This window comes from Alosa alosa, chromosome 9 (assembly GCF_017589495.1).
Source record: "Alosa alosa isolate M-15738 ecotype Scorff River chromosome 9, AALO_Geno_1.1, whole genome shotgun sequence".
In the NCBI taxonomy this organism is placed as follows: Eukaryota; Metazoa; Chordata; class Actinopteri; order Clupeiformes; family Clupeidae; genus Alosa; species Alosa alosa.
Genome location: NC_063197.1, coordinates 13125820 through 13146282, shown reverse-complemented (window position 1 = coordinate 13146282; position 20463 = coordinate 13125820). Strand labels below are relative to the sequence as shown.

At 41.0% G+C, this 20463-nt stretch overlaps 2 protein-coding genes across 3 annotated transcripts; one reads left to right on the top strand and one right to left on the bottom strand.

Annotated features, from left to right (window-relative positions):
• Positions 1-3708, top strand: ociad2 (OCIA domain containing 2). Its single transcript, XM_048251814.1, has 7 exons — positions 1-165; positions 450-534; positions 1487-1540; positions 2223-2270; positions 2839-2980; positions 3314-3397; positions 3499-3708. Coding segments are annotated over exons 1-7 (480 nt in total). The 5' UTR covers positions 1-99; the 3' UTR covers positions 3500-3708.
• Positions 3709-11713: 8005 nt separating this feature from the next.
• ociad1 (OCIA domain containing 1) lies at positions 11714-19632 on the bottom strand. Of its 2 annotated transcripts, XM_048252284.1 has the most exons (9): positions 19386-19632; positions 18891-18975; positions 18498-18551; positions 18332-18379; positions 16982-17114; positions 16585-16787; positions 13058-13216; positions 12535-12573; positions 11714-12178 (listed from the first exon to the last, which is right to left on the bottom strand). In XM_048252284.1, exons 1-8 carry the CDS (start codon positions 19437-19439, stop codon positions 12536-12538), a joined length of 774 nt encoding a protein of 257 aa, XP_048108241.1. In that variant the 5' UTR covers positions 19440-19632; the 3' UTR covers positions 11714-12178; position 12535. The 2 variants fall into 2 exon arrangements, with proteins under 2 accessions (XP_048108241.1, XP_048108240.1); XM_048252283.1 differs by lacking the exon at positions 11714-12178 and having other exon boundaries at positions 12210-12573; positions 19386-19631.
• Positions 19633-20463: the final 831 nt, after the last annotated feature.

Below are 20463 nucleotides of genomic sequence, written 5' to 3'. Positions count from 1 at the left end.
CACTCGAGAGGAGCTCAAGAGAGGAACTGTGGAGAGAGAGCGAGAGGGGAGAATCCAAACCTTTCAAGTTGTCTGAACTTTTCCACCACCAGCAGGATCATGACTACTGAGACGCCTGAAGGCTCCAGCGCAGCTCAAACAGCTGCACCAGCAAGGGACCGCAAGGTGAGCACTCTTCTCCTATCCATGGATCTGTGTGATCAGCTTTTGTCTGAAGATGTTTGTAGTATCGTCCTAGTTTGATTATGGTTCATTGTGTTCATCAATGAACATCATTATGTTCCATCAAATCACATGGTTCATTAGTCTCACCAAGTCATCTATGATGATTTTGTTGTGATGAATCAGGTTTCAGGTGTTACATAATCTTACTGGAAAGACATACCAGAGTAAAACTGTGACAACCCTCCATGTCTCGACTCAACTCTGAATAATGTGTCTGTTTGCAGTGCGGCATGGGAGACCGCCACATTCACAGAGACGATGTGAGGCAGATATGGAGGGAGTGTCAGTCAGAGAGCTTCTGGTATAGAGGTACATTGGGGCGCGTGGCGTCTGTCACATTCACAACGCTAACCACACATTCTTGGTTTCGCTGCTTGTTACATATAGCCTTTTGATTTCTTCTGAGGCACAGTCGTAGTCACAGTCCACCTGTGTGTAACAACAGTATGAATGATTAACTGTGTGGGTGGGTGCTATTGATGAATAGTGCATTGTGTGTGGCAGTGTGTGCTATTGTAGTAACTTTCCAGGAAGGCTCTTAATGACATTATGTCAATGGATTCATCGATCATTGCCCCCTCCCATTAGCAAGCATGTTTGTGTGTGTGTGGAGTCAGGTTTCACATGCAAACAAGGGGGCCCCATGATTTCACCCCACTAATGGTTGCTGTCTGGAGGAGCCCGACCTCACGTGCACACCCACGTGCAGGGCGATAGACGAAACATGTAAAAGTGTGTGTGTATGTGAGCGGGAGTGTGTGAGTGTGTCCACCTGTGCACAGAGATGTTCAAATAAGAATTTGTTAAAGTTGACGGTAATTCTTTTCAACATAATCAAACATCTGCTCTGATAAAACAATGATTTGGCCTATTGAAAATGCAGTCACGTTCATAATTGTATTGTGTATGCCACGTGTTTGAGTGTTTGAGTGTATAATTGGTCCCTCTTGTGGTGGCTTCTTCAGCAATCCTCAAAAGCAATCTCACTTGACTGTCTGTCTGGTAGTTGTGACATACAACAGGCACCACCCAAAGACATGTTGAGTAAATAATGAAATCAGACGTTCTCTACTACGATTTCACCCAACCCACTGAGCCATTTTTATGTCTTTTGCTATAGCTTTAACATTGGTGATTATTAGCAAATGATGGAATTTATGTCAGTGTCAGTGATTAAAGGCAACATACAGTATCTAGAGGTGCAATGTAAGTAAGTGCATTTTTTAACGGACTCCTGTTTGTTTATTTGTTCTTTCTATAGCCCTCCCTCTCTCAGTGACTAGCATGGCTGTGACAGGGGCCCTCATCTACCAAGGTAACTAAAGCCACAGATTATTCAAAACAACTTCATCTGAACACATAGCCAAAGCTAATGTTATGTCTGAATAGAGGTATGAGTTTACCTATTGAACCTAATGTTACATAAACATTACACTATGTGACGGAGTACTGTCACTACAGTTGAGTATACACTCTGATTGCCAATTAGCCTGGCTCTTTGCTGTGGCAGTCAAGCTGCAGGTTTAGTACCCCGGAGACACAGGTTCAAGACCGGGTCACTGCTCTCTCCCTTTGCTACATATGGTGTCAGAAGTGGGATGGTATGCTGTGAGGTCATCGGAAGCGTGCCCAATGTGTAAGCTGTATGAGGGACCCCAGGATAGGTTGACCCCGGTGTGAGGGATCCCAGGATAGGTTGACCCCGGTGTGAGGGATCCCAGGATACGGTTGAAGCACCGGTGTGGGGGACCCTGGGATGGGAGAAGTATGGCTGGTGGTTGTGTGTGTGCATGAAGCGCATGGGCACGCTTCCCTAAGGGGTGGGCAGTGTGACGGAGTACCATCACTACAGTTGAGTACACACTCTGACTGCCATACCACAAGCCTGGCTCTTTGGCGTTGCGGTCAAGCTGCAGGTTTAGTACCCTGGAGACACAGGTTCAAGATTGAGTGGGGTCACATGATCTTGACTAACATCATTTATGCTTTGTCTACAGGGATTTGGAAGGCATCAAAACGATTCGGACCATTCCCCAAGCTAGCATGTAAGTGTATAAAGTGTACATGAGTCGGGGCACTGGGGCGCACACAGCTCCAGTGTCCATACCACATTGGGGTCCAAGCGCCCACCGACGTCAAATCCAACCCGCGGTAATTTCCCGATTCCACTCGTTACTTTCCTAACTGTATAAAGGGGAAAACCTAAAAATGTAGTTAAAAAGTGTGCATGAGTTTGAAATATCTTATTTTGAGTAGGCATATCCTATCTATGTTACTTATTAAATTAGGCAATTAGTCTTGTTATTAAATATGTTGGATTAGGTTTGTCCAGCATTATATTGTATTTCTTTTCTGATAAGATATTCCAGACTTGACTTTGCAAAAGCTGGACTTTGGCCAGAGTTCTTACTACCTTTTTTATCACACATGTAAATTACGCTGATGTTGATCCTCACTCTATCAGACCTGATATGACATGCAGAAAGTGCTTGATGCTGTCATAATAATAGTCAAGTCATAATCTACACAATTTCATATCATAGCTGGGAGATAAAATACATTAACAAATAATAATAACAAAAATAATTAATATGTTTTGCATTTCTGTTTCAGTGGCAGGTGTCCTTGGTTTCGCTGTGGGTAAGGCCTCCTATGCCAGAACGTGCCGAAAGAAGTTTGAGAGACTTGGTCCCTACACTGGTCCCCCTGGGGTTGGACCTTGGTCACGGAGACCAGACTTTGCGCCAGGCCACAGGTACTGTATGTCTTATGTAGATATACACGCATCATGTCAAAGATCTCCCTCAAGTAATGTTTTTCTAAGAATTGGACGACAAAGAGACTGATCCTTCATTTTTCTCTCTTGGTTGAGATCAATGTACGGACACAATAATGTAGGCCCACTCTTGGCCAATATGAATTAGTCATTCTTTCTGTTGAACCAGTTTTTGGAGACAGGTCTTTTAGTTTTGAGCATGGTGAATGGAAGGCTTATTTAAGGTGAGGCTGTTTGGGTAAGCTATAGGGAGTGTTTTGCACGCCTCTGCCGCTGTCATGTACACCTGTGTGACCCATGGACTCTCTGCAGACACTGCCACCACATGTGTGAAGAATGCAAAAGGCAAGAAGCACAACCAACAGCAACAGCACAAGCCCAGCCAACACAGAGCTAGTAAGTATTAAATGCACACACACACACACACACACACACACACACACACACACACACAATAGATCAATGCTTAACAGACCTCTTATGTCTTTTTTCCACAGGGCACTTTTTTCCACGTCTTCCGTGCCTCTTGCTTTATGGAATGTAAATCTGTCTTTTCTATATTACTTTGATTTAATAATAAAGTTGTCTAGTTGCTTTGTAAAACTAGATGTACCGCATAGCGGTACAAAATATGACCGCCGCTCAGTCCTGTACATCCGTTCTGCGAAAATAAATCACACTTCAATTTGTCTCCATATTTTACTCCATCCCCACTTTTGAAACTTTTGTGTATGCTTGTTTGGCATGCCTGAGTGTGTATGCGGCTGCACAGAAAGTACCCTACTGGTGCTGAAAAAGGTGAATAGATTGTAGAATAGCCAAAGATGTAGAATTGTTATAAAACCTTTAAATTCTCTAAACAATCACAAGTAGGGCAGTTCATCACAGTTCATCCATTGCAACTGGATTGATGAAAGGTCACTTACACCTGTAGGCTACATTGTATTTGGGAAAAGCAAAAGGTATCAGCATAATGTTATTTATTTATTTATTTATTTATTTTTATGTATTTTAAACAAAAACATCTCTGTCAGTTCCATGCCGTTTTCAACAGCTATCAAAAACAAAGGTCATTTTGGATGGATGGATTTTTGTGAATGTTTCTTCTTCTACATAAGATTTTAGTCATCTTTAGTTCATGTAATAATTTTGTTGTCAATGCACAAATTAAGTAACAGTAGTCTGAAACGTTATTGTTAATGCACAAATTAAGTAACAGTAGCCTAGTCTGAAACGAAATGCTGTTTTTACATCTAACCAGTGGTGCAAATAACTGACATGTCCAAATGGGCCTTGATGAAATGTGCCGCTAGACTGTTCATACACATTTTAACGGGCCAAAGTTGAAGAGCTTTTGTCCGTTATTGTTAGTGCAAATATAGGCTGATTCATGTTCCCTTGCATTGTTTAACTGAGGTCCATGGCTAGTCTGGCTTTCATCAGACCAAGCTCAATCTTTAAGAAATCAAAAAATAAATAGCGTGCAGATCAGGCTGGGTTCACCCAGCCTAGTCCATAGGCACCGATATTGTTTAATTTTCCGATTGAGATATAGCCTACACGCTCTGGCTATTCTAAATGCAAAAATGCATCAGGGAGTTATGACAAACGGTAACTAACAAACTAGATCCTAATAGAAAGCTGTTAGCTTCCCTAAGCTACAGGTAGGATTATAGGTAGGCCTATTGACAACATAAATTGTCAATAGGCTATGCTGGCGACACAAATAAAATCTCCTTTGGAAACCAATGCACTGTAAAAAATGACACTACATCTTACTGCAGTAACACAAGTATACTTTACTTACTATAGGCTGACCTAGTGTTCTTACTAGAGTAACATTAGTAATGTGTCAACTTGCAACAATGGGGTCTAAAACTTGAGATAAACGAGTAAGCTTCACAACTCAGACCTGAGTAAACTGGACTCACGAAAGTGCACACGCCACAGTTAGCAGAGGGGGCTTTCTGGATTCCACAGCCAACGGTCGGGCAGTGTTACGGTGTGGCTGACTTTGGGATGGGAGTGTAACGCAGCTTCACCAGTGACTTGCTCTGTCCGTAAGTTTACAGTATGTATTAATGTGTCAAATGTTTACAATATAGGTCGAACTAACAGCATTTGTGCAAAACTGTACATCGGTTTCATTAACAGCTGGGGTAATGTTAAGTTCAACTTGCTAAGTGGGACATATCGCTTAGCTGCTAACAGTTTGCAGCTAACTGATAGCAGCTATGAAGTTAACACCAAAGATCTTTGTTAACACTGCCTCAGACCATGCAGAGCAGAAAACAAATATTCTAGGTATTCAAGCCCTTTGATATTTTTATGTTATCGGGTTATGAGGAAGTGGTGGTGCCTGGGGTCTAGAACTAGGCTGTATAAATTTGCCAATAGCAGTCGCCTTCATGAGCTCTCTTAATGAAGTTTAGTTCTAACGCTAGCCATTTCTCATGAGAAACGCTTGCTAGCATGCTAAGTTGATTCAAAACGTGTAAAGATTAAACTGTGTATGGTTTACGCCGATATTCCTACTGTATTGATAAAACAATTAGGATAATTGGACTCATAACCTTACTGACTGAGAAAGCCATGGTCTTTTATCTAAAATCTTTTCGTTGTGATTTAGCAAGAGGACTTAGGTTGCAGTGTGTGGAATTTGAACTAATGTGCCGCTATTGAGGTGCAAAATGGCATCCATATAATTCCAACGTATGATTGACATTTTAAATTCTATTGTGATAAATGTACTAGGCCTGAAGCAATAGAGAAAATTAAGTTGCCAAATCATAATATTTTTAGCTTAACGGTTAATTAGGTCTCTGGAGAAATAATTTAAATTAACATTTAATGTGAAACTTAATCAGCTGTTTTAGTTAAACATGGCCAATAGATGCATATTGATAATAATTTTGCCCTCTTTTTCTTTTTGCAGTTGGAAAACTGAAAATGCAGAGCAATGAACTGGACATGTAAGTTGTGCTTGTTTGGATGTGAAGTCAGAGGTCAGTTGCTCAAACACTACTGATTGAAACATGGAGGTTACACCAGAATACGACCGAAAAAAACTGCAGAGGGTGGTGAAAACTGGCCAACGATCACCGGGTTCCTCACTTCCCTCCATCAAGGCCATCCAGGGCAAGTGATGCTTGCGTAAGGCAGCATCATCAAAGACTGTTCTCACCTCAACCACAGACTGTTCACCCCCACTCCCCTCTGGGAGGCGTTACAGGTCTCTGCACCCAAACCAGCAGGTTCAGAGGAAGCTTCTTCCCGCGGCTGTCACCCTACTGAACTCTAGCTCTGCATCCCGGTGACAACCAACCAACTAAGCCCCCCGCCCAATGCCTCCTTGCCTGTGCCTGTTGAGGTGTCCACCATGACCATGGAAACCTTTGACGGGGACACCCAACCCCCTAGGACAATTGCACTACCCTATTCCACCCATAGTGTTCTATTTATTTACAAATGTACATACTGTAATTACACTTATACATGGCATTTTCTACTGCTCTTCATACTATTCATCCTGCACATACACGTATTCTTACTACTGTTATAATGTTACTGTTTCTGCACTACAGTACTGTTACCACACTGCACATAGCTGTATACTGTACATATATGTCTATATGGTTCATACCGAATATCCATATTTATTCTGCTAATACACTGCACATATTTATACCTAATTTATATTACTCTAAACCACCTTCTGTAAACCAACTGTATACTACTGTTTACACCGCATATTTCTTATGCTGTCTATGCACCACCTGTCTTTGTGTATCAGATTGCATTTTTCTGCTTTTTTTGCACTTCTAGTTAGATGTAAACTGCATTTTGTTGTCTTTGTACTTGTACTCTGCAAAATGACAATAAAGTTATCTAATCTAATAGTGCCAACTATTTTTGTGTATATTCTGCAAGTAAACTTTACTATCCAACATAAAAGTACCCTTTACAACTTAAAGTAAGGGTAACTCATTTAACAGTAGTAAATACAACTTTGTTTCAAGTAAGCTTTACTTGAGGGCATGAAGTAAACTTTACTAGTTGGAAGTAAGTAACCAGAACTTTAAAGTCTTAAGTAAGGATAACTTCTTCTAAGTAAGCATTACTTGTAGACATCAAGTAAACATAACTTGGAAGAGAAAAGTTTTGTTTACTTAACTTATTTAAGGCAACGAAGTTTCCACCCTTTTTCAAGTAACCATTACTTATTATTTTTTACAGTGTGGCTTCATGCTTACAGTATCAAAGCGGACTTAAACTGTCATATCGTGGCTGAAAAGTTGTAATAACATTCACGCAGCTCCATGAGAGGAAAGGAGCGAATGAAGTAGCCACTTCTAAATGGGACCCACTACACAGTAGCTTAAGGTGTTTTGCTAAAGCAGCCATAATGAAATGAAGGTGTCATTGTTTGGATACTTCACACACCGTGCTTTTTTAATTTCACAGACTACAACTACCAAGCTGTAATCAAAGCACATCGATTCCCCTCTCACACCCTGCACGCACTTAAAACAAAATAAACAGGCGTCTCAGTCTCCGATGTATAGGCAAAACTGTATCAGACCGGTGTAACGTTGGTAAATCTTCCATTGCACAGAATGATTTTGTAGCACGTGCAATAAATGACAGTCGAAAGATACAAACAGTGCTGCTATACATTTTGCTTGGTATAACCGCATTTATAGTTTTTCTACAAATGCAATAAATCAAATGCCTCCATCACTCAACCAACGCTTAACGCGGTAACATTACCTAGGTCCTTATTGATATTACAAGATTAACGTACCTGCAGTAAAAACCAAGCATGTCCGATAAACATCCTCAGATTTATTTCGCTTCAAGAAGAAATGGGAATTACACTTCATGTGAACATCGTCCTATCCTTATTAGATGTTCGGGCTGCGGTAAATTACAGTCCTTGTATGGAAGCGTCCATTGTTTTTCAACCCACTTTTTAACTTCCAACAAAATTACGTCTCACTGCAACGATCGCCATCTAGTGGACAAGCGACTACTTCTCGCCAATACTGAAAATGCAGCCATGATGATGATGATGAATATTTATTTTGGCTTTCTTTTTAATCCTACTGATTTTCATTTTTTTTTACGGGGGCAAATCACAAATGAGTGATTATGAGCCAGGTTGATGTGGGCCCTTGAGACCAACATACCATAAAGATTCACAGAGAACTGTGTCTGCCCTACCCTCCCTTCGGGGGTCCAGTCCAGCGGGGCTGCAGATGAAAGCGAAAAATGGCGGTTCCATGCTATCCATGTGGGGGGTACATGCCCTAAGTTTTGTGTACCCGGTCTTTCAGTGTCCGGGAATCCTTGTTGGTGTATGTCACTAAATGTACACATAAATTATTTTATTGTAAGGCCCCCCATGGACGAAAGTACACAAAACTTGGCATGCATTCAGAGGGTGTCATAATGATCCTACACTTTTAATTTCGTGCAGTTTGACCTTGTCAGCCAGAGATATTGAGATGAAAACACCTAATTTTTTGCTTTTTAATTTTTAACTAGGTGGCGCTATACATGAAATAAGTGGTAATGGGATGGGTTGACATGCCCCCTTAAGACCAACATACAAAAAAAGGTGGACCTCCTAGGCCCCCACGGTTCTCGAGATATTCACAGAAAACTGTCTCCGGCCACCTACAGGCCAGTTGGTGTATAGTAACATAAATTAATTTATTGTGTGGCCCCCATGAACGGAATTCCACAAAACTTGGCGTGCATACAGAGGGTGTCATAATGATCATACACTTCCAATTTCATTGCAGTTTGACTATGTTAGGTCACAGATACCTTCAATTACACCACCTCATTTTACTTTTTGTGTTTAACTAGGTGGCGCTATACATGAAATGAGTGGTTATGGAATGGGTTGACATGGCCCCTTGAGATCAACATACAAAAAAAAAAATGGTCCTCCTAAACCCTACGGTTTTCGAGATATTCACAGAAAACTGTGTCTGCCCTACCCTCCTCCTTTCGGGGTGCAGTCCAGCGTGGGGCTACAGATCAAAACGAAAACGATGGTTCCATGCTATCCATGTGGGGTTACATGCCCACCAAGTTTTGTCTACCCCGGTCTTTCAGTGTCCGGGAATCATTGACGGAAATTTGGACATGCGAAAAAAAAAAAAAAAAAAAAAAAAAAAAATCTGACTAAACCTATATGACCGCTGCTTCGCTGCGCGGCGGTCATAATTATGGCAGAGTTTTATTAAAGTCCATTTGAAGCAAAATGTGTTAAAAGACTAAATTGTGGTTGTTGGCTCTGAATTGTGGAGTTAACCAATTGTGGAGTTCAATTTGTGGCTATTCAGGGCCCTATCATGACAGTCAAAAGCGCATCGTCACTCGTCAAAAGCTTATTCAAATTTAGTAGGATGTGTCCAGTCCACATTGGGAGGGTTTTCGTTATCAAACGTCGAGCGCATGGCGCAACAAGGTGTTCCTAGGTTTTTCAGTCATGGGTGTGTTTGGGGCCTATAACATAATTTAAACCAATGAGAATGACATCTGTTATTCCTAGCATAGCCTTCACGCATTTGCACTCCTCTATTATTTGAACTCATTGGCAAAGTGAAACTAACTTCACCATGGTGTCAGTCAACGACAAGACAGTTCTATGCAGTTACTTTCACTATTGACTGACAATGGGTTACCATCGAAAACATGAAAAAGCAATACTTTCCAAACCGGAAAAAGCAACACTTACCCTAATATTGCTCAAATGATTATCCTGCAGAGGAGTTGCAATATCTCGTGACGGTGTGTCTTCAGCTGTGCTCCATAAGTGTCTCTCGCCTCTCCCCTAATCACTTTTAACCGTCATTACCAATTTGCAAATGATGGTGAATAACTACTCATCATGAGATGTACAGTATTTCGTAATATCTTTATTCAAATTATGTTTCCTATTGTAATCGTGCAATTTGTGATGTTTTGCTTGGACGTGGCTGGTGTGCGTTCATGGATGATAGGTGCTCCCGCCAATATGACTGTTGACAATGTGCTCTTAAAATAACATATAAACAACTCGCCATAGACTTCTGACCAGGTGTACAATAGCGATTTTTAGACAATGTGCTAAGCCACTCCCTAAGTTGTTAATTGCCACACCCCTGGGCGCATTGTTTAAAAATGAAACGTGCAAAATAAGGAATTAAACTTCGCGCTGGGTGGAAAACGAGTTTTACGCCATGCGTCAGTGTGCAAAATTCAACCCTAAATTATTTTCAGTTTTGGTTTTTTTGTCAGTCCTAAGAGGGTGTCTTGATGATGTAATGATTTCCCCATGTACTTTAACCCCTCCTCTTAAAGTGCTCTGTCTGCACTGTCACTTGCCATGCACATAGATGTTTTCATAGAGAAATAGATGTCATTCAGCGGCGCCAATAAAAGTAGCTGAAACTGAAACACTTAACAGTTGAGTGCGCAGGTGGACAAACTTCAAAAAAGTAAAGTGCCTGCCACTTAGCACAGGTAATATCACTAATTGTGCACTAACTAGCTGCTTTACTGGCTGACGAGTTGTGGTAATTAGGATTGGCTGATTTAGTGAGTAGTTGGACTTTTCCATCTCTGTGAGGTTCATGTTGGCCTGTCCATAGTGTTTACCATGCCTTCATATCCAATATGTATTTTCCCAGGATGCTAGAATTGTAAAGATCCTGTAAACCAAAATTGGAGGTTTGTTTGGAAACCCCTTGAATTGGTTAATGACACCCTTTTCTGTGAGGTAACAAACTCACCTATTTTATTTTTGGTATTCAGGGACTTAAATTCACTGTGCCTGCCACAAGGTGGCGCTAAAAGATTATTCAACCCAGAGTTGTATAGCTATCTACATAAGGCTCTGATTCATCCGTTGGTTGCTCATGCAGACATTTATGAACCGAATATACAGTGTTTATGTTTGTCTATGTCTGTGTGAAGCGCTTTGAGTGGCCATAGTGTTAGAAAATGCGCTATACCAATAAATACTTACTTTAATCTATATAATTTCGGTAAACAAAAATATTGCTATAGACAAAGGCATTCAGAATGACTTTTGCGTCTTATATTTCCCATCCTGAGATCAATCAAGTTTGACCCAAGACGTGGTAAAGAGCCCTTTGAGCCACAATTTACATTGCTCAGTAATGTGCCATCAAACTTCACACAAGCGTCATTATTGTGGTTCTTGGAAAAATCAAGAATGTTCTTTTAGCAACTATCTTGCTATTATGACAGCTGCAAGAGAGAGAGAGAAAATTAAAACGAAAAACAAAACGTGAAAAAAGAGGAGGCTTTATGTGTATGGAAGCCATTGCCAAACAGTCCCGCTGTACTGATGTCTAGGGAAGAGCTTCTCTGTATGTTTTAGGCATAAAATATCTGGACTTGTATGGACGACTAGGCTCAGTGGGCAAAGTGCAAGTCAGTCAATGAGCAAAGTGTCTCGTGCAGAAACTAAAGCTTTAATGTCTCACGTGAAAGCTTTGAGCTGACCCACCAATGATTGTGCTTAGGCTCTTGCTCATGGCATTAAATTAGCAAATAGATTTTTGCATAGTTATTAAATTAGCTTTAACTGAAGACTTTGCCCGTCATTTAATTTAGGGCCCAGGGACTCATTTGCCTGCAATCTGATGACTGGACAATGGTAGCTCACAAGATGTATAAATGACACATTGCTGAATCTTTCAAACCAATTTGGTTTATTAATGGCTTCATGTGGACATTTCATATATGATGCAGCAAAACCGACTCAAACGGCTACAGAAGTACAGCAAACGACAGAGCTGAAGGTTATGTGTTAACAAAAACAAAGACCCAGTGGATTTTTCAGAGTTGTGTCCAATAACACTTAAATTAAGGTTTTTGAAAAGGGATGAGTTCCCATCAGACACGTTGCCTAAAAATTACTGGACAAATTCACTCACTGATACAATATGAAGCCCTATTTAAGTGCAACAATGTGAGAGGTTTACGGTCACTTTAACAACAATGCAATCTACAGCTCCTCATAGCTTCTAATTAACAGACTTGATCTCACTGAGCCCTGTAAATAATCAGTCTTGTAAGTGAATTATTGGATCATTGTCATTGATGTCATGGATTCTCCTCCAGCCTGAAGTACTGGTATGTGCAGCCTCGTCACTAAAAAGCAAATCAAGATAAAAAAAACAAATAACTGAAGATGCCATTTTATTTATTTAATAGCAAGGAAGATTTGCATCAGCAACATATGTATTGTTTGCAAAATACTAACACTTGAACACTTGTTTGCCTGATCAACAATATTAAAGCAAAAGAAGTATGTCTATTATTTGCATTATGTTCCATCAAGAATGGAGAGGATCACCGCTGTCAACAAATGCTGTTGGCCTTTTCAAAGAAACATCCTGAACAACCAAAATATGGCTGGCCCCTGATCTATGACATCAGCAGACGAAAGACAGACAATGTTATGGCCCTTAATGTTTCCCAGCAGATATGTTTTGAACGAATTGTACCTCACTCCTCCCAAGTATCTCCATACTTGTTCTTTTTCCCTGAAAGGAGAATAAATAAAAAAGATTTCAATTACTTCCCTGCACTGGAGAAATGCCTTTAAAAGGATACTATGTCTGTTCAGGGACAATCATTTACCAGGTTGCTTAATAGTAACATGCATATTCACGGACCTCCTACAACTGGTAATGCCAACTCAACAACAGATTACTATGGTCCATTTTCATTTTCATAAACCCCTCTGAACTACTAATCTTGCATAACATACACAATAATACATCATAATAATCCTTGTTGAGGTCTTTGCACAACATAGAAACTATGATGTAGGCTGTAAACTACATTATAAAATTGTGATGTATGACATTTAAACATTAAACACAATACTCTCCCCTCTCTGTGCTCTAAAACCTTGTAACAGCATATAGGAATAACACACTGTGATCTATGTTGCTGAGTGAGTGCACATTTCAGCATTTCGTTAAGTGGGTCAGTAGGTAGGTAGGTAACCTCTGAGTCACTCACCCTCTTTCTTTGGTGCTGTGGCGACCTCGGCTTGGGGTTTGAGCAGGGTCTCTGTCTTCTGCGTCAGAGTAACCTCGTAGTTCTCGCGGTTTTTGTTGCGGAGGTCCTCATAGAGCACCGGCTTCTTCTTGGGCAGGTCGTCGTCCAGGTAAGACGCAGCTGAATGTGACAGTGCGGGATGAGGGAGAGGTTTTCAGTCAAAACTCAACTAACCATGGCATCTTTTTTTTTCTAGATATTTGAAAGGTACAGAATGAGATTCTAGTGTAGGTTGTTGGTCAGTGATTTTGAACTCTGAAGACAATAAAATTGCACCCCTGCCTTCTGTGCTCCTGGGGCAATGTTCTGATAGCCTGGGGTAGTGTATGTCTTATTCAGGCAGCGGCCATTGTAAACCAAAACGAGGCTACAGGGTACATAAACCTAGCCTGGAAAAATCCAAACTCATTCACAAAGTGAATAGAGTCTGGTGACTCTCGATTTGGAAACGTTTGCAACACTTGCATCACTAACTTTGAAATCATTGGTCCAGCCTTACCAATCACATTGATCAGAGATTCCTAACGTTGCTTCCTACTTCGCCTAAACTTTACATATTGACAATAAACAGCATAGTCAGGAAACAATGTATGTGGGTCTACCTTTGCTGTAAATAAATTTCTGCATTTTTCCAACTGCATTTTTTGACGTTTGCAGGTGTTACTGCTTCTGTTTATCACAATAAGTTTCGGTTTTGTTTTCCCCTCTCGTCGCTGATTGGCCTGACATTTTTCTTGTCTGAGGGAAACAGACTAAATCTCCCTGGAAGAAGATCTAGGTGGGCGGGGCCAGGCTAACACAAACCATAGGATTGCTTCTCTGATTGTTTAACATTCTGTAAAGCACCATGAGACATGTGCAATCTTTTGGCGCTCTATAAGTGATATTAAATTGAAATTGAATTGAAATGATTGTTGTGTTATATGCATTTACCAGTAGAATACCATGAATACCATGAATAAAGTGTCCTACATACTCGCCACTCCCGAACGGTAGCGCGACAATGTGACGTCAAAATTGCGTCATTTCGGCCCCAGCCGTGGCACAACTGGCTGGGGCACCTGCACCGTACGCAGGTAACCCGGGTTCGATTCCTGCCCCGTGGTCCTTTCCGGATCCCACCCCGACTCTCTCTCCCACTCACTTCCTGTCATTCTCTACTATCCTGTCAATTAAAGGCATAAAAGGCCAAAAAATATACAAAAAAAATTGCGTCATTTCCTCTGTCGCACGAGAAATTTCAGCCTCACGCATTTTTTCAGATGCGCGCGACAAGCAGGATGAGCTTGAAGCCAAGATCAGGGAGCATGCGTGCCTCTATACAGACATCAAATACATTCAGGCATTTTTGCCTAGCCCACATCTTAAATAAACATGATGTTTGAATAGTCAGTTTGAGAAGAGAGGGAAATTAACCTGGCTAGGTTACCAGCGAGAGTTTGTGATTTTTAAATAGTTTGCTGGATAAGTTAATGAAGCTACCAGAGAGAGAATTAAGATGAAAGAACTAGGACATGCCAATAATCCAGCAAAAGGTAACAAAGATTTGTTTATTATTTTCAACCAAAGGATATCTGCTAAGACCTGAAAAAAATCCACCTTAGGAAATTACACAAACTCATCTCTCAGCACCAGCCAGCTAGTTAAAATTCCGAGATGTCTTTATTCGGGATGAATAAAGTAGCCTATGTATCTATCTATTTAGCTGCACACACCTTGGAAACTAAATGGTAATGATGGTAGTTGTGAATAGCAGCAACCGAAGTCTGAAGTATCATCACAGAGGGTAGTTTTTACTAACCTGACTCTCGCCAGATGAATTTTGTTCCGCCTAGCTCCACTCATATCTGGGATCGGTTCCATTGAGAGTGATTTCAGCACGAGATTGTATGGTAGAGCCAATCAGGACGCAGGGAGGGAGTTTCATAGATGCGACGTAGCTTAGACGCGACTGTGAGACTGTTCTCAGCGTCACGGGTTGGATTCGATGTGAGTGGTTGAAGTAGCACGTCAATAGATAACGGACAAGTGGCTTATCCAATCTTATGCAAGGATTTTTTAATAAGGCCCAGCCTTCTGAAGCACCACTCTAATGGATCGATCCCAGATGGATGAGTGGAGCTAGGCGGCACGAAATTCATCTGGCGAGAGTCAGGTTAAGTTTTTACTGCCATAGACCTCTCCGAAACAGCTGTGTCCACCCAACTTCTGGGCGTCGAATGTCTATGGGAAATAACATGGCGTTTCGACATATCATACCGGTAAAACATCTGTAGGTGGCGAAGTAGAAAAAAATGCTGGGCCGATTGGCCTACACACTTCTGCCATCTAGTTTCCACTGGGTTTTTTGATTGTCGGTGCCGTTAAAGTAGAAATATATCAGTAAGAAGCACTAAGCTAACGCACGCTTCAGACGCCGTGACTCCCCAGTCAAGGTTGCATAGCAACGGCAATGTTTCATAGTTTGTCTTCACCGAAATGGAGTTTGTGACACCAGAGCCTGTCTACGGAGGTGGCACTAACCCTGCGTGAAATCATCATGTTTGATAGGTTGTTAATACATTCTGAAAAGGTTACTGTTCTGATCAAGGTCATGCAAAATAAAGCTATCGACTCAATACGATTCAGCCTCTGATTCCTAGTCTGCTTATCATTATCTGTTATTCGTGAAAAAAAAAAATCTCATCTCGTCATTCTTTAGTCTTCAGTGTCTTGTCGGCAATTTTTTTTTTTTTTTCAAATATCTCAATAACAGCCAACAAACTCGCACAGTCAAACCAAAGTCATGTTGAAAAGAGGCTGAACCTTGCAAACGATTTACATTTATAGACTACTGAAACCACGCATGAATCACACTTGAAAATGACCATCATGTTAGGTTGTGACTGGTTGGTTGTGAGCAAGATCTAACGCCCTCCTCAGCCCGCGTACATCGGAACTAGCTCCCGGTTAGCATTAATAATCGTTTACTACTTAAACGGCACCGACAATCAAAAAATCCAGTGGAAACTAGATGGCAGAAGTGTGTAGGCCAATCGGCCCACCAGCTTTTTCTACTTTGTCACCTACAGAGTTTGACAGGTACGATCTTTCGAAACGCCATGTTATTTCCCATAGACATTTGACGACTGGAAGTTGGATGGATACGGAAGTTACGGAGGCGGGACTTATTCTGGAGAGGTCTATAGAGGCCAATGCCAATTCAGGAGGATATTGCAACTAGTGTTGTGACCACCATGCGCAAGTATAAATGGTTACGGCGCTCCCGTGACGTCACATTGTCGCGCTACCGGTCGGGAGTGGCGAGTATGTAGAAGCCTTAAGGTGAATTCCTAGCCACTTAGTTAATTCTTATAGTTTCCCAATTTACAGAGCGAGGACTTTACCAGCCCTTTTTGACCACACATACAGACTGGACAATTAGACAACCAAGAGGAGCTTTTCACTGAATTTGCCAATTAATTTGAAGCTTATGCTGGTCAACTAACCTTGTGGTATATCATCCTCCCTCACACCTGAGGGGGCTGACTCACTGAAGCTGGAACTAAAAGGGGCAGGCTCATATGAGGATTGGGAGGAGCTGCTGTAGTCACTTGAGTAGCTGTGGCTAATCACTGGCTGGTGGGTGGACTCAAACACAGCATCATCAGGAGCTGTCTGGTTGGGATCCGACATCTCTGACTGGTTCAACCTGTGCGCAATGACATGAGACTATTTTTCACACAATTTCAAGCTGTATTTTTAATTTCAATGCTAAATGCAAACAGCAATTTATATGTTTACAATGGTGCACTGTGTAGGTCTTATCAGGATACTACTGGAGGTGTGTGAGTATAAGAGTGGATGTAGATGCTTATGAGGAGGGTAAAATAATGAAACACTCACCCTGGGGAAAGATGGCGCAGATGTCCCTGACGGAGAGCTGCACCCAATGGGGAATTTTCAAGATTTTTGAACTTCTCTTGACAGACCTTCATATAGGACATCTTGCCCGTCATATATGCCAACATTCCTGCAACTGTAGTGCAATATAAAATGTGCACAAACATTACCACAAGATCACAGGTAACAAGAGAGTAACACGGTCAAAGGGTATACTTAATATGTTGACTTGAGCCATTATGATGCAGCATTCTTTGACACAAGCTTACATCACAGGCGTCTCACACGCCATGTAGTTGGAGGTGCAAACAATATCGGAGGTGCATAGACAGCTGTGGAAAATTCACATTGGATATAAGTTGATATGCACTGTTTTATCTGGCTTTCAGGATATATGTCATCTGATTATATTGTGACTTCCAGCGAAGGTCTATAGCAGGCTATAAATGTAAGTTGAAGCTTTGTGGACTGAAAGATAAAATACAGATTAACTGATGAGGTTCGGTTGATTTGACCATCAGTTAACTTTGAAACAGGCAGGCACCTTACTTTGGATAGACATTAGCAATATTTAGAGTGATTAACATTAAATAATCTAGACTGGAGTAACTCAACATATGTACCTCTGATATGGTTGGTGTTCTAAAGGTGTTAAATTGCTAGTTATAGTTACCACTATGGTAGCCAAGGTGCCTGAAGTGAACACATGGATAATTATAAAAACTGCTCTTTCATTATACTTCACACACCCAGACACTCCTTCCTCTCCCCAGTCAGAGTGGCTTTGGCCCTGGCTAGCCATTCACACCACTCTAAGGCCCAAAGGAGCACAGCCGTGGCCTACTGGTTAGCGCTTCGGACTTGTAACCGGAGGGTTGCCGGTTCGAACCCCGACCAGTAGGCACGGCTGAAGTGCCCTTGAGCAAGGCACCTAACCACTCACAGCTCCCTGAGCGCCGCTGTTGTTGCAGGCAGCTCACTGTGCCGGGATTAGTGTGTGCTTCACCACACTGTGTGTTCACTGTGTGCTGAGCGTGTTTCACTAATTCACGGATTGGGATAAATGCAGAGACTAAATTTCCCTGACGGGATCAAAAGAGTATATATACTTATACTAATACTCATACTTATAAAACATGACAAAATACTTTTAGAATCCTTGACCCAGCACCTATCTATATGATCTAAATGACAATGCACCTTTTGCTTCCACCTCCAACAGCATGGTGTTCCTGTTGCTGCCCACAACATTCTGCATGTTTGTGTTAAAGAATAAACTTAGCAAAATGTGTACCATCAGTAAAGCAAACCCCACACTGAATTGTACTGAACTGAACTGAACACAACACTTACTGGCCACTTTAGGGAAAGAGCCAAATCGTGGAGATGGTGCAATGACTCCTAAACACAGGCACAGAAAGAGAAAGAAAAAGTTGATCAAAATAAAGGCAAGCTAAAATATTGCTAGTTGCAGCAGTATAATGATAAATACTGCTATCTGCAATGGAATAGATATTACCTCTAGACACAAGCACCTGAGTGACAGCAATGGCGACAGCAGAGAATGGCAATGCTACAGGGATAAACAGCAGGGAATCAATATAATTCACACCCAGCTTTCTTTTCACAAGACCTCAGAAAGAGTTCTGAGGTACCGGTAATTCTAACATTCACACACAGGGTACACATAAAAATCAAAAACAGAAATATTACATGTATACTTTTTAACATTGTATTACATTTTCATTTTGTATATGAAATAGAAACATGCTCACACAGTCAACAAACCAGTCTCTTCGTTGTCTACTTTATAACTGATAAGACATACTTTATAAATATCAAAATATTGTCCTGAATCTTTAAAAAGCCAAATATCTTCATGTTATCACACCACATGTGGACTACAACTCACATCTGTACCAGAAGCTCTCCTGGTTACACTCCCTGAAGACTCTCTTTTCATCTTCAGTAGGGATATATCCTGCACCAAGTGCACCCTATAACAGTATCCAGGAAACGTTACAAATGGTAGCTTTAGTGTTAGTTTAGTTACACAAAGACTTTCTACTACATGTGGCGTGGTTATAAAAGGATATACACATTATGTCATGGCACAGAGCAAAACAAATGTGTGAAGGATTATAAACAAGATTGCATAGTCGGCCAAAGACTGGATGGAGAGACTTGCTTGAACTCAAACGGATTTTGCAGCTAGCTAGCTGAAGTTGGATATCTAGGGTGAACAAGCTACGTACGTACATAACATTTTCAGAAGAACACATTAGAACATTGACAGTCAATATGATTAGTCACTGCGCCAGGATCGCAAACAAATCTTTTACTGTTATATAAATTATAAAATGCGAGAAAATAATTGTTCAAATGTTGTCAACAACGTTAACGTTACCTGTGCACCCCCGTGTTGCTGGGGACCTGGAAATCCTGACGTTGTCTGTGACATATTTGTGGCATATAATGTAGCTGTTTACGACTATCTACATAATTTCAATAGAGTCTACAATCGTGAAGCCTTCAAAACGACATAGTAAGTGTCGCATTACATTTAAAGGTCTATAAATCCTGAGATCAGTTCTCACTTGTGTAAATGACCTCCACTCTATCAATTCACACTGAAATAAAAACCCGGAAGCACTACAAGTAAATCCGGAAATGTTGGCAACAAAACCATTACAAATTAAAAGTCTTTCATCTTTTTACTCAAAAGTCACAGGGCTCATCTTTCGTCCTCTAAGTCCGACCATTTGCATCATCCAAACGGTAACATAGTCATACACAATTATTATCCATTTATAACATGCATTACCTAAGTATATCTCCGTAAACCCATGTTCTGATGCAGTTTTTACACAAATTCTTCAGCATCCATGAGTGATCATGCAATCCTGAAGGACAGTGACAATACTTAATTATTAACTCTCTCGTACACGTGTGCATTCAGACTTATGCTGCCATTTCTGTCTGGAAGCATTTAAAACGTTTAAACACCAAACCTCAACATTTTGTTTCTCTGGACTGAGTTATAAATATCCTGATACATTGACAAATCACGACTTCGCCTTTAAATGGCTTTGGGAACAATAGCCAATCGTTTAGCGTTATTACACGTCAGCGTGTATAAATGTCAGATTATGTACCAAATGAAAAGACGAACTTGTTGTAGGCGTACGCATATTTCACCAATGATGAAAATAGTAGGGTGGGACAATGATCTCCGAGTCTGACAGTGGTGTTCTCCTATCAGAGATTGCAATTGACAATGCCGTCTGCTCGACTTGCTCCAATCTGACGGACAGGGAGGTGGGGACGTTGTCATCCGTCGAGTTTTAGGTGTTTTTTGTAAAAGAAAAAAGGAAAAGAACATTCTAAAAACGAAGTCTAAATAGGGAGGCTGCACCAGAAGCCAACAAATGTTGAAAATCATAGTCGTTTCCCGATTACAGCTGGGAAATAAATGTTATCGACAT